Raw genomic sequence first — 14,861 nt, forward strand, 5'->3', positions numbered from 1 at the left:
TATTTGACTGATATTTGTTTAGCTGTGACCACATTTTAATGGCTAAATATTAATAATAGGCATAGTTGTAGTTAATTCGATGTTCGGTAGTGGTAACAAAGTACTTATTGTTCCCATTAATATCTCTAATCACTTAGCATCATAATTAGCACTTTATAAACTCTACCTAACACCTGAATAACCTCTCATTAACTTTCAAATTACAACTTTGTTAGCAATTAATATATGCTCCCTAAACAAAACTGTTTCAGCTTAAATAATTTTGCATGGACTGAATTATATTTCAAATAGATAATTTAATAAACTATGAATAACTAAGACCAAAATCCTTGAGGACTAGCGTAAGGCGTCTGAAGGTTGAATTAGCACTCCTGCAGGTGGATGAGCTCAGCTGTGCTCCAGTGGGAATGAAGCGATATTAAACCCCCTCCCTCTCCTGTGACTCTCAGACACAGGTGGCTTGGCTTATATGAGTGAGCAGAGCTGGCCTAGGGGATCAAACACTAAAAATGATGACACACAGGAAGCATGGGGGAGCAGTTTGGGCCCCTCACGGGAACCGAAGACACCAGCAAACCTCAAATGGATCATAAAAAGAGACCATCTTTAATATCGGATTGTAATTCACAGCTGGAGGACAGAAGGACGCTTGTGGTAGTCTCATGTGACAGGGTGGGGCAGAGATATGTGTAAAAGACACACAAGATGGCAGCTTGTTAAAATCAATGCGAGCTGGAATGCAGGACCCCCAAGTAATGTGATAAGAGTCTGTGTGGAAGTGACTAGTCTCTGTGGGTTGGCACTGTGTCTTTCTTCTACATTGGAAGATCTTTGGAGAACATGGAGGGCCACCACGCACAGGTAATGTCCAAACAAAGAGTCCAGTCAGGAGGCCTGAGACAATATAGAGCGCCGCACCTTGTCATAAGCTCCCAGGAAGATGAAACCGCCCGTGCTGATGAGGGTCACTCTGGGGACAGTACCCGCAAACAGGCTGTGAAAGAAACAAACAGAAGTTTTAGGTATTGCTAATTGGATTTGTATTGATAATAATAATACATTTTATTTGTAAGCTCCTTTCCAACACCCAAGGTCACTTTATTAAGTGTAAATAGAATAACAACATTAGTCTGAGTCAGAAAGTCTTTTTTTCATTGCGCAAACTGCAAAACAAAATTTTAAAAGCTGGTCCACAGTGGATCTCAGCTAAATCACAGATGACCTAATAAATTAGCAGGACCGATAACAACTTGGAAATAAAAATAAGATAATCTAATTGGCAGGTTTTGAGACAGGACTTGAAAAGGGGTAGAGAGCTAAATGACATGAAAGCAGCCGCAATTAAATAAATGTAAGATAAATGGGTTTAATGCCATAGGATGGAAAGCAGTAATATGTCCAGGGACACATGCATGTTGTGCAATTTTAAAAAAATGCAAACTTGCATAATGCAACCGTCTGGACTAACGGTTTAGAGAAGCAAACTTAGATCAGATCACAAGTGGTCTATGGAGACACAGACACTTATAGCTTACCACTTGTCACCAGATCACATGTTAATGTCACGTCTAAACAGCATCCATAATGGTCATCATCTCCTATAACAACTGTGGGCATACTGCCAACACATGGCAACATACAACAACGCACAACAACTCAAACACCATCAATGGTAGAGACAAAAACACTGTCCCTGAAATAAAGGTGAACACTGACTTTGAAACAGCCCGAGACCAGAGTGTAAACACTATGCAGCAGTGTTGCACCTTTTTATACTGGCTGTATACACAGTTTAATACACACTATAAATTCATGCCAGATATGTCCCTTATACACCACCTGTGGCCATATTGGATATACTGTCATAAATGTAAACAAATGGAAACTTCAAAGGAAACATACATACACTGCTCAAATATCAAAACAGTCCTAATCCTTCACTGTGAGCTGACATTTATACAACAAATGACATCCCACAAAAGTATAGCTGCATAGCTAACTGGCTCTAAGTCTGTGTAAAACCATGAAAAAGCAATTTGTATGATAGATCCAATATGGCGCTGAATGCCTCTAAATCTGTGCCCTGCGTTAGTTAGTTGGCACAAACCGATTGGCAGCACAAGTTGAGCACACAACAGTGTACACCTGTAGCTGATTTAATGCATGTTGTACCTAATCGTGTACAGTGGCGTAATGTTGGTAAGCTGATTGATAGTGTCTGTGAGCAATTTGCACTGATTTGTAGAGCAGCGGAGAGAGGGTCACACGTACAGAGCTGGGGCCTCTACCAGGAGCTTTTCAGGGGGTCAGTGAAACGTGATGGACCATCCTAACCACTCCTCCCTCATACAGCTGGTTTTGGGATTAAGCCTCCTGCCCCCCCTAAGCCCCCCTGGAGCCCCTACCCCCTGTGTTCCTCACTGTGTGCATGACTGATGGCCAGATGACATCCACACATGTCCCGGTGCTGTCCATCCGCCCTGTGTTCCAGCTCAGCCTACTCAGTTGGCTTACAGTTAGTGGGATTTCGTTCTTCTGTTCCGTGCTGTGTCATTCTCTCTAGTTTTGACTCTGCTCTCACTGTAAGACGAGGGGTTTCTTGCCGAGTAATGCTCCCATCTTTCCAGCGCACGCCCACACGCTCACATGGAAGGAACCAGATGTAGTTGGCGTGGAGAAAAAAAGTCTACACACACTCAAGGCAACTTGTGCATATAAAGTACTGTATTAGATTAGATCCCATTCTTTCCACAATGGATGGCAAACACAAATACATCTAGTGTTATGGACTCAGCTAAGTGGCTTACTTGTATTGTGGCCATACATGCTTGTCAATGCCCAATCGTGTCAGATCTCAGAAGCAAAGCAAGCCCAGTCCTGGTTAGCACCTGGATGGGAGACTACTGGAAATACCGGGTGCCACAGTGGGGAAGCTGTGGCTCTAGTGGAAACTGTGGTCATGCCACTATGCCCACCTTGCCTAGGATGAATATGATGTATACTTGAGTGATGGTGGTGGTAGGGGGGCCGATGGCGCAGCTTGGCAGGCTTGCTTCAGTCAGTCTGCCCCAGGAAAGCTGTGGTGCAACGGTAACTTACCACAATTGAGTGTGGAGTGAATGAATAATGCAATGTAAACTGCTTTGGTTGTCTTGAAAGGTGCTATATAAATACAATACAGTACTATTATTATAGTGTTACTATAAAATACACAGGATACGAGACACAAGGATGCTAGTAAATTTACATTTTACAACCATGCTTGAAATGAAAAAACAAAAACAAAAACAAAAAACAACAAACTGTGAACTACTACTAAGGAATGATGACTATCAGCAAGGCTCTCACTTCAAATCTATATTTTTAGCTTTCCACTCTTTGCAATACATCATTTTATTACAATTAGATATTTGACAGATTAGAAGCTGCACCTTTTGAGCGCATGAAGTGTGATGCATTTCAACCAATTGACAGGAGTGCAGCTGAAAACTTAAGTAGCCTTGGTGCTTATGTGAAGCTTTTGTCAACTGCGAAGCTCTACAAGGTGCCAGGCATGTTTGAGCTGTCCCAAACATCCAAACCATTCACACAGTTTCACGTCTGCCCCACCCAGGTCAGCTATGTGCCACACACAAAAGTAGGTTAGGTTCAATCTAGTCATAAGCCAAAAAAAATAAAGGCAGTCCAGTGAGTTCTTTAGTATCAATGTCAGGGAAAGGTACACTATGTAACCTTTCTGGTAAAGACACCTGTACGTCTCCATGGAGATGGTAATGCTTTGCCTGGAGTGTTCCAAAGTAAACATAATAATTAAACTTGGAGACAAGCAGGGGAAGTCACGAACCCAAGCTACAGGTGAAATCTTTTTGGAGAAGCGATCCTGCTCACAGTAAGAACATTTTACAATGTATATGTAAGCGATAAAATAACCATCCATGAGTTTCAGAATGTTAAATCAGGGCTGTTGCCATAGCAATTAATTAATCATTCAAAACTAAATATTATATCTTTTGAATAGTCAATCATCCTCCAAACGGCACCATATAACAGGAAGCTGAAACTCATGAATAATTGAATAAATCTAGAGTGGAAAATTCCAGGCAAAGACATCAAATCTCCATGGTGGTGAATCCTCCCTCAAAAAAGTTACATAATGCACCTTTAAAAACTCTGATATGGACAATTAAAACTTTCCTCAATTTCAAACCGGGAACTGAAGTCACCTCAACTCCAGTCTGGCTTTGCATTTCCTGTCTGGGGTCAGGCTACAGTGTGAATGCTATGATGTTGACACAGATTCACAGCTCAAATGTTCCGTTTGGCCCCACACCTTCCATAACCCCCCACGCCCCCACCCTTGGGTCCTCTGACTTTGACATCATGACCTGGATGGCCACTCACAACTGTCATCCCGCTGTTGTTGGCCAATCGTTTCCCAAAGGAAGTAGGCTAAACATAGTCACTCCGCACGATGGGAGGGTGCAGGAATAGTGAACGAATTTCTGGGATGATCAATGTTCACAGACTTATGCTGTAGAGGCATACTGAACAGGCCGGGGAAAGAACAAAAACAAAATACAAACTGGGCATTTTTTATGGATGCTTATTGATAAAACTGCAATTGTTTTCAAGTAACTAAGCAATGGGTCTTACTCAGTATAAAATCAGAAAACCTGCAGTATAAAGACCAGAGCAAATGTTCTACAGTGTACGTGATTCTTGGAGTAGTTTAGAAATTAATAAATAGTTTTCTCATTGCAAAAGAAAACACTCATTCTTGTTAATGTTTGAAAGAGGCTGGCAGCTAAGCCAAGTTACAGGTCAGCACTGTGGAGAGGCAATGCATCTTTTCTCAGTGCATTTTCTCAAGTGTTAATTATTCTGTACATGTTCAAAAAAAAGGTGCAATCTGAACTACAAACATTCAAATAAACTTCAAATCCAATCCTTTGCAGAGAGTACATACATTTCTTAGATAATTTTGTATTTCTTCTGAACATAAATAATTAAAACTCCAAAGACACAAGTATAATTTCTCAACATTTCATTTTGGCAGTGTTTTAAAGAGACTGACAGCTAGAATAATTAATTATGGTTTTATCATACCTATTATGGTTAATAGCTTGCGTAAGAGGACATGCATGACAAGATGATTCCACTGCTCAAATCTGCACCATTATAAAATCTGATACTTGGCAATTCAATTAATCCTCTTATCTGAGCAAACCCGTGTTCAGAGTAATACGGGTTGGAGTGGTTACATGTGCTGGATTCATGAATACATTTTTAAAAGATCCTCTTAACCACTATTTTCCTTTATGCAGTATCCTGAAAAGTGTGTCCAAATGTGCGATTTGCCCTATATGGATTTTGGCTTTTTTTGATTCAAGTTTTGGCTTTTTGTTTAAGAAAACCAGCACGGGGGATGTGTTGCCGGTTAAGTCCCATGCCGCTTTGAATCCTGGTGCCCCGTTGTTTGCAGGTTACTGAGGCAGGCTGCAGTGAGCTACGCAGGTCTCTGGGGCACCGCACACACATGGAAGCACTTAAGAGCTTCACTACACTGCAATTGGCTCCATTACCATAATTACAGCTTTAAAGCCAGAGCAATTTGTATGAGGCATGCACCGGTGCAAGCAGCAGTCCTATTGCCCCTTTCGCTTTCTAAACACTTTTTGTCTCTACATCCTGGTCTCTGGGCCCTTAGCTGGACCCTTCTCTGGTTACATAGATGTGACAGCACAATAGGATTTTCACATTAAGAGGGAGGGGTGATTTTATAAAACAAGAAGGATGATGAAGGAGGCACATCATTGAAAGAGATTGGTATAGAGACGTACCTTCTAGATTACATAAAATAGAGGTTTTATTTTGTTAGGCATGCAAATAGTGGGAAGACTGGTGTTAAACGACAGGAATTGAGCTGGAAAGTGTAAACATGGAGATGCTGTGGTTAGTGTGGTATTATTTTGGTAGAGTGTGGTTGTAACAGTCTTGACCAATGTAAAGTAGCATGACAAACCTATGGCGTCTGACTACAAGGCTTAGTTTTATTTGAAGTCTTCCGATAAGTTGATGTTATTTCTTTTTAACATTAATTTAGAGGCGCACTATAACTTTTCTTTTGGACAATTCACCAACTTTTTGACTCCATGGTGATGTTACTGCCTGGAATGTCCCACAGTATGGAATTAAACTTACCAATTTCCACGGGGAGAAACGTGTGATGTCACAAGATCGAGTTTTAAGTCAGATCTGTGGAGATGTGAGCTCACTGATGGCACAATTGCATGTTTTTCAATGTATTTTTTAGCAATGAAACACCAGTAGCTCAGTAAATGCAAGATATACGAGTTTAATGCAATACTGTGGAACTTCCCATGCAGGAAAAACAAGCAGATGATCAACCTCCACCAGAAAAATTACATGATGTATTTTTAAAGTCATCCCTCTTAGAAAAGTCAAGTCAAGAGCTTTGACACCAGATGTTACTACACAATTGTTTCATAAATGGATGAATTGATCAGTCATCACAACATAAATTACAGATACATCTAATATAATGAGAACAAACATCTTTAGACATTATGAGAACAATGCTGGGTTGGGTGAATAGAATTGATGGTCAAAATTAAGCCAGACTTTGTGTAAGAAATGTGCCAAAACTGTAGAAAGACAACTTTAGACATTATGAGATCAATGCTGTTTCTTTCTACAGACCAGCAAAGAGCCAGAACAGACAGGATAATTTATATGAAGGAAGACGAATTCCCATAGACTAAGTAAATAAATAAACACATAAAACATAACTGTCATATGTTTTTTAACCTAAAATGTAGCAAATTTACAACACAATACAGCAGATGTGATGCCTTACTATTGAGTTATAGTATTCAAACCCCCTGTGAAATTACAATAAGGCTCCCTCTAAATGATTGCTTCTCATACTCAAGTGGACATATTAGTCACTAGGGGTATTTTCTGGAGTGGGTGGCCCCCGGGGGATCTATTAGACGTGTCCCTTTGTGCGATGTGCATCATAAACACATCACAACACTCAAATAAAGCCCTCTGCTGGACCTCGGGAACACCTTAATCAATACACAGAGCGCACCAGGAAAAGCTTTTATACTTCTCATTTTTCAACTGCGGTTATAAATTGTTGCCCTAGAGCGGCCCCGCTATCATCCCACCGACGTGATTACTGTGGTTAAATCAAATCATGTAAAATACAGGGCTTTTAAATAAGGGGGTGTGTAAAGAGGTTTGTTGGCTTTTAAGCTATCACAGCCAGTTGTGGATAAACGAGTTTGAAATGTTCATAGTGTTGCAAGTAGGGCTGCACAGTATAATGCAATCAAATCGAAATTGCAATTTGAGTTGACGTAATTTTAAACTTGCAAAGACTGCAGTAATTTAGATCATAGAATGTCCTCTGCAAAGAACAACGTATCTCATCTTGTTAGAGGAAAATATTCTGTATTTCAGACTTATACAAACATGTTCTGAAATGCATGGGATTCTCGTATTAGTATCACCATATTTTAGTCTTTTCTCAGATGTTATGGGGATCTTACATTTCATTGAGGTATTAAATGTTGACACATAAATATGAAAATGCTGTATTTGCACAAAACATATTAAAATGTTTACTTTCAGTTTCATTTTTGACACTTGCCTCCCCTTGCTCACCATACTAGATGGCAAGGCAAGACAAGGCAAGTTTATTTATATAGCACAAAGGTAATTCAAAGCGCTTTACTGAATAAAAAAGACATTAAAATCACAATACAACAAATCAAAACATCAAATAATCACCATGAAATTAACATTAAAGGAAAAAAATCACTCCAAAACACTCCACTTTCTATTATCATAACACCGTCAGCGTAATAAAACTACTGCACAGGTTTGTGAAGTTGTAGTATATTGTTTTGTATCTTGCTCTTGGCTGTGCAGGAGCATTGCAGACAGCTTCCTGGTTATGTAGACTTGTGGGATGAGCCTTGTACAAGAAGTGTAGGCTTGTAGAATTAACCTTAAGGAGGGTTTGAATAGGGAGGGATTGCAACATTAAACAGGCATGGATGGCATACAATTCCACTTCAGGCATGCTTTTGATGAGGGAACGACATTATAACAGCAGCAGACACCTCCAAAAAGCTGATTTTGCATAACTTGCATAATGCCCTTAGGATTGTTAACAATGTGTGCTTTGCAATTAGTTTTTTGTCCAAACCCGTGCAGTCCTAGTTCAGGAGTTGTACTTACCCAGAAAAGCCTCGACTCCTCCACACTTCGTAGAGCACCAGGGAGATGTTGCCGCTCGCTGCGGTCGACCCGGGCTGTGGGGAAGACACAAGACAAAATAGGGGTGTGATGATGGATGGATGGTCTCTCTGCTTCCTGTTCCTCACAAAGCCTCTGTTTAGTCTTTCTCCGATGGGCTTCCTTTCTCACCCCCTCCTCCTCATCATCATGTGTTCTCTCGCTTCTCTTTCCTCTTCAAGGCAGCTGTGTCAGGGCAGGTGACACCATTAACAACAAACGCAGATGTAGAGCCACTCAGCAAGTCGAAGGTAGCCATAAGTCAACTTTTACTAAAGCATAACAAACAGTCTAAAAAGTCTTAATCGAGAAAAATAAAAGACTACACAATTTTTACTATGTTGAATATTGACATGACTTATGACAATCCTACAAAGTGGAATTTGCATGTATTTCCCTCTTTCTGTGTTGGTTGCATCAGGCAAAAAACTGAAAAAAAAAAAGACTAATCCGCAACTGAATCAATGCAATTTTGCTGGACAACATCTACCGGTAGATAAAAAGTAGGGCTACAACTGCAATTTATGATTATTTTTGTAGTAAACTAGTCAGACATTTCTTTTTTTATTAATCGACCAGTCAAACAATTATTTCAATTGTAAATTTAGATTTTCAAACCACATTTTTAAGCAAATAAAATGTCAAAAAGTACTGTGACTGAAAGCCATTTGACATCATTTTGGGAAATTTTGATTTAATAATGCTACTGTTGTTTTCTGGCATGTGTTTTAGGCTATATCTAGTCTAGTTTGATTATCAAAATAGTTGCAGCCTTAGTAAAAAGAAAGCTTATTTTGGCAGCTACCTAAAAGTAAGTGTTGCAATAGTCGTCAAAACCATCAACAAAGACTAAAAGAATAAAATAAGGGAATAAGTTGATTTAAAATTTGCTAAATGTACATTTGTAACTTTCTGGAGGTGGCTGATCACAGAAAGTTAAAGCAATACTACAGAACATTTGTCATTGAGATAGATGAGGTTTATGCCGTACTGTAAAAGATTATAGCCAAAGGAACAATATTTAAAACGGCAAGATTGGTCCTCCTCCAGGCCAAATAAGAGTCAGGTTTGTGGAGATGCAAGGACGCATGTTTTTCAGTTCAATAACCACAACCAAACTGAGGAAAAAAACAAAAATATCTGTCATTTTTTTGGCTGCTGCGACTTTAACAAATAAAATACTTGGATGAAAAACATTGCGTTGCTAATGATTTTGTTCTCGCAGGACAGTGAGGTATGTCTGACCTGGCTGTACTGCTAGTGTTTCAGTTGAAGACAGGTGGCTGAGGAATGAGTCTCACATCTGTCTGCCTGACGAGTTTCCTTTACCGCTGTGAAATGGTGGAAGGAGAAAAGGGGAGTCCAAAACACACATATATTCCCTTTGTGGGTTAGAGCTGATAGCAGTTATGGGCCTAAGGTGCACAGCCTGGTTTTTGGTTTCAGGGCTTATATTTACAGACGCACTGACAACTATACGCTCTCACATTCTTTATTATAAGACAATTTAGACATGCTGGGATTTTTTCACCTAAAGCATAAATATCTTTAATGGCACTATACTTGATTTTTCACACTTTAAAACATGAAAAACAGAGCTAAACTTATTCCTTACAGTTTTTTCATGGCTGATGCAGATAAAGGTTGTTTAGAATCCACAGCAGCTCATGGCCGATAAGCTCTGCCATAATTTTTCGTATGTTAATTTTTATTTATCCCAAACTTATCCACAACCCTGTTTTCAGTGGTGCAATGTAACAAAGTAAAAGTAGTAAAGTATTGTCTTTAAGTCCAAATTTAGGTATCTGTACTTTACTTGAGCATATTTTTAAGTGGATACGTTTTACTTTTACTTCATTACTTTTGATCTATATCTGCGGTATCAGTGCTTTCTACTTCACTACGTTTCTGAACAGGACTGAAAATGAAAAGCATTTATTATTGTGTGACAGCTGCTGAAACCGCTGGAGGGTTTATTTTTAACACGTTCGGGGTTTGAGCAAACAAAAATATGCAAATAAAAACATTGATTCAGTTGTTTCTGATTGACAAGCCCAAAATTCAGCAAACATGTTTATCAAGATCAATACATTAGACCTCAAAGTTTGCTCAAAAGAGTTTTTCAAGTGATACTTTTACTTAAGTATTTTTTGCATTAGTATCTTTACTTTACAAACAACAAAAATGCAGTACTTCTTCCACCACTGCCTGCTTTACTACAAACTAGATAAGAGAGCGATGTAGACACATTTTGAGCGGTGTCGTCTTTGTAAACTGACCTTTATACATATTTTTAGACAGATGGTTAATATCAGTCTTTGCTGGAGTTTTAAGGCCGTTATCTGGTCCCCTACAAAGTGCAAATATCAAACCAATTGATCTGCCAACGAATATATCAGTCTATGAGCACTTTCGGAAGAGCTTCAGAGCTGCGTTTTGCAATATTGCCACTGCTAGCAACAGCCATGCACCAGTGTTAATTCCTGGTTTGTGGACGATAAAAGCACTTTTAATAATGATAATTCGATGCGGACAGCACATATCAGTCTCATTTCAACCCTAAGAGCTGCTTTTATAATACAACTGAACTAGGGCAAGAGAAATTTTACTTTATTACAGAAAAAATGGGTACAGTCCCTAAACTATGCTTAAAACTCCACAGCTCTACTCAAAGACTTCAACATGGATTATATAAAAAAAAAAAAAATCTAAACTTTGGACAGGTCTAATGAACGAGGCAAAACGTTTCTTAAGAGTCACGTCTCAGCAATTTCAGTCTTTTTGCCAAATATAAAATCAAATCCAAGTACTCGTGAGTCAACAGACAGAAAAATGGCCAAGCCTGTGACCGCAGCGTTGTACAGTAGCAAGAGAAATGTGGTGTGACAGGCGTGTGGTCCGTGCAGAGACCTGCCAAACCACCTGGAGTGGCAGTTAGTTCTACCTAAGCAGCTACGGCCCTCCTGAAATTGCCCGTATATGCAGCCCTCAGCTCTGCACAGAAATAAAAGGTGACAAGCTCCAAAACCCAAGGCCCCTTCACTCACCCAGACTGAACCCCTCCAGCGGCTTTAGTTCCTGTTCGGACTTGAAAAACTAGTCTAAAACCCTTACTCTCATGGGAATATGCATATAGGTTTATGTTTTATGGCGTCAAAATATTAAAAAGCGTATATAAAACATGTAGAACTCGATGAGCTCTAATTTTGAATGAAAACCCTAAAGCAAAATATTGAAAGACAGCTCAGTAGCATCACCTCAAAAAACGATTTTCACTGGACCAATCAACACAGAAAGATACATAACATGAAAAATAAAACACATTAGGCCATGCAAAAACCCTACAGGAAGTCGTGTTTATAAACGTCAATTTAACATAATAAAAAAATTGAATTTGTTGTAAAAAATACCTGATTATTTTTGTGTAGATTATTTCAGTTTGTGGCATTATTTTAATATTTATCAGGCTACAACATTAGTATTAACATATAGCATTAGTATCAAGACTCAAAGACTTACCTTTCACCTCACAGACATCTACCCACAAATCCCCGTCCGCCGCATGATCTGTCAGTATTTACTGATTTTAGCAAGACTCAGCAAAAATCTTAGATAGAATTGGAGCTGAAATGGTTTTTCTTACTTTCCCTAGAGGCTGGAACAAGCCGGGGGCCAGTGAGCAACGGAGCTCATTGTAAATTTCCAAGAAATTAGCAGAAAATAAGAATCACTTATGATTTAACCAACAGAATCAGTTAATACCTAAAGTATTACAGAGGAAGGCACCAGAACCAGAGTACAGGGCAGCCAGTTTAACCCAGCGTTACCTTTGGAAGATGCTCAGCCTTAGAATTACACGTCTGAAGTTTATTATTGAGAACTTGAATTTTACAATGGAAATCTTACAAAACAGAACAGCCAGTTTAGTCCGAGAAGAAATATTAGGATTGAGGATGAGGATTAACAATTTCATAGCCATAGGTCAGTTGAAACGACACAAGGAAACAAAAGAACTATTACTAATATAAAAAAATGGGCATTTCACAGAATAACTCCGCATCTGCAGTGCAAAAATGTTCAACAGGTGTGAAACAAAACAACTTTAATAGCCCAAAGGAGGTGACTGACAGCATGTTGGTGCAAAGCAGAGCAGACATCTGGAAGTCATGGCTAGAGCCCAAATAATTCTGATCACAATACCATGGAATTACAAGAACAAACAAAGGATATAATGGTGAGGTCACGGAGATGCAACAAGCAGTGTTTATCTGCTGGAGAGGATACAGCTACCGGTGCTGGTTGTCTCCATGGAAATGTTTTAACATTTCCTGGAATGTCCTAAGTTTATCATTAAAGTTACATATGGCATACAGCAGAACATTCCACACAAAGCAATAACATCTACAACCTAGTGCAACTTTAAAGCAGCCTGCATAATATTATACAAACCTTAAAATACATCAAGACCTGGCTATTGAGGTCAAAATGAACAATTCTGTTTTTCACATTCTTAAGAATAAAAATCAGATACAGTGCCTTTAAAATCATTACTCTATGAATTACAAAACTAGTTACGCATTATAGTTATAGCATATGGAACCTTTTTTCCAAATATTATGCCTTATTACTAGAAATCAGTGCCGTCATGACGCTAAAATTTCGATACTTGATTTTGATACTAAGGAATACACTCAATATACCGATTCTGATAGCACAATAATAATAAAAAAACATCATTCTTTAGACAATAGAATGTGATTTTCAACATTAAATCATAGTATTTTCTTTTAGATTGCCATACAGCCTTAAATCTGTGTAATCCGTCAGTCGTCCAGGTAGGTTCCACAGTGGTCTATGGGTGTATATTAGTCTATGTGTATTATACTTGTTCTGATACAGCTCAAGATCCGTCCAAAGCTATTCAAAACGTTAATTTATGTCCTGTGAATGTGACTTTTTTTAAGTGCTTAAAAAAAGTATCTAGTTAAGGTACTAGTTTTAGTATCGCTTAGTATCTGATTTTCAATACTAGACTTGAAATTCTAGAAATAAACCGTAGCATGTTTGAAGTCACCTGTAAGTCGGTGAATTGCAACACTGGCCATATAAAGTTCGAACTGTGTCTGGCTGAAGTGGCCTATATCTTTTTTTGCTTGTGGTAAATGACAGCAGCTGCATTTCAAACACTGTTTACAGGAAGCCTTTGTACTGCACTGTTCCACCTCCAGTCGGACAGCTGCACACAACAGATCACAACTGGAGCTAGTGTTTTGTTAATTCCTATTTGTCAAGTTACTGTCTTCACTCCATGTGAACACTGAACTCACTAGCCTTACCACAGACACCCACTCACAAGACGCTGTGAGTGAAGCCAGACATACAGTAGAGCCTGCCAAGTGAGAAAAAGTCAGGCAGCAGGAGGAAAAGAACAGATATCATAGCAACGAAAAAGTTCCAGAGTGAATGGACAGGACAGGTCGATTTTAAATAACCCAAAATGAAACAATATCGCGGACTAAAATGATTTAAAATTGCAAAAATTCAAAATGTTTTGGTGATATATATACATGATATATATGTCTTGTTGTTAACGTTCATATGTTAAATCTGAAATGGCTGTTCGTAACTGGGTGAGTTATAAAGCGAAAGGTACAAGCATCCGACACAGGTGACCGGTTTGCATGTAAGAAAATAATGACTTTTAAGCCAAGCCAATGTATTTGTATAGGACATTTAAAACTAGGTTATATGTACACAATATTAAAATAGCTATAATTACCATAACTCCTGCTCAGGGGTGGTGTAATGGAGCAAGCCATTACTCAATTACTTAAGGTAGTAGTGTCACTTTTTATGAGTAAATAAATAAAGCTTGTAATTAAAACACACGCTTGAGTGTTGGGTAAACTTGTTTGTTGAGTGAATTTAGTTTTGGTTCAGTATACTTACATAAGTTACCTGTGTTGGGATCCAAAGGCAAGTAAGAGGTTAAAAGCTCCTGGTCTGTCTTTTGAGCAGGTAGGAGAACCCCTAAATGCTAATTAAAGGTGTGGGATGCCCTGGGTTAGTGTTATTAGTCTTGTATTTTCAGTATTGAGCTGCTTATGGATTATATTTTGCATCGTATTAGTTTATTGTTGCATTACTTTTGTGGCTAAGACGTGGGCTAAGTTGTAATTATGTGTACTTAGATGTGATGTTTCCCCTTTCCTTAGTGGTTTAGTCCACCTACGTAGACTATTTAAGGTCGAGTGCTTGCACCTGCTCTGCGTTGTGTGTGTTGGCCAAGAAGATGAAATAAAAAGCTTTGTTTTTACAACTTTTTGCGTCTGCGTGCGTCCATTTTTGAGTGCCTCCACCGGCCGTGCTGACAGGTGGGCTTGTTATTATTCATATTTAAGATCTGAAATATAAATTAAAGAATTAACTAGACAAAAATGTGTCACAATCATAACTTAAGACTAAAAGTTAAAGTTGCTCTAGGAAGGTTTAAGGTGAGCGTTAAAGAAAGGGTTATGGTTAGGGTTAAACAA

The 14,861-nt window shown here is 38.8% G+C and overlaps 1 protein-coding gene across 1 annotated transcript in view; it reads right to left on the bottom strand.

The window, feature by feature from the left end:
* Positions 1-294: 294 nt before the first annotated feature.
* The window catches only part of slc25a26 (solute carrier family 25 member 26), a 51,514-nt gene continuing 36,947 nt past the window's right edge, over positions 295-14,861 (bottom strand). Inside the window, exons 9-10 of the mRNA XM_033966542.2 lie at positions 8,272-8,345; positions 295-994 (exon numbers count right to left, since the gene is read on the bottom strand). Of these exons, the coding sequence (XP_033822433.2) occupies positions 886-994; positions 8,272-8,345 (183 nt within the window). The 3' untranslated portion in view covers positions 295-885. The remainder of the gene's footprint in view (positions 995-8,271; positions 8,346-14,861) is intronic.

Source organism: Periophthalmus magnuspinnatus, chromosome 5, assembly GCF_009829125.3.
Source record: "Periophthalmus magnuspinnatus isolate fPerMag1 chromosome 5, fPerMag1.2.pri, whole genome shotgun sequence".
Lineage (NCBI taxonomy): Eukaryota > Metazoa > Chordata > Actinopteri > Gobiiformes > Gobiidae > Periophthalmus > Periophthalmus magnuspinnatus.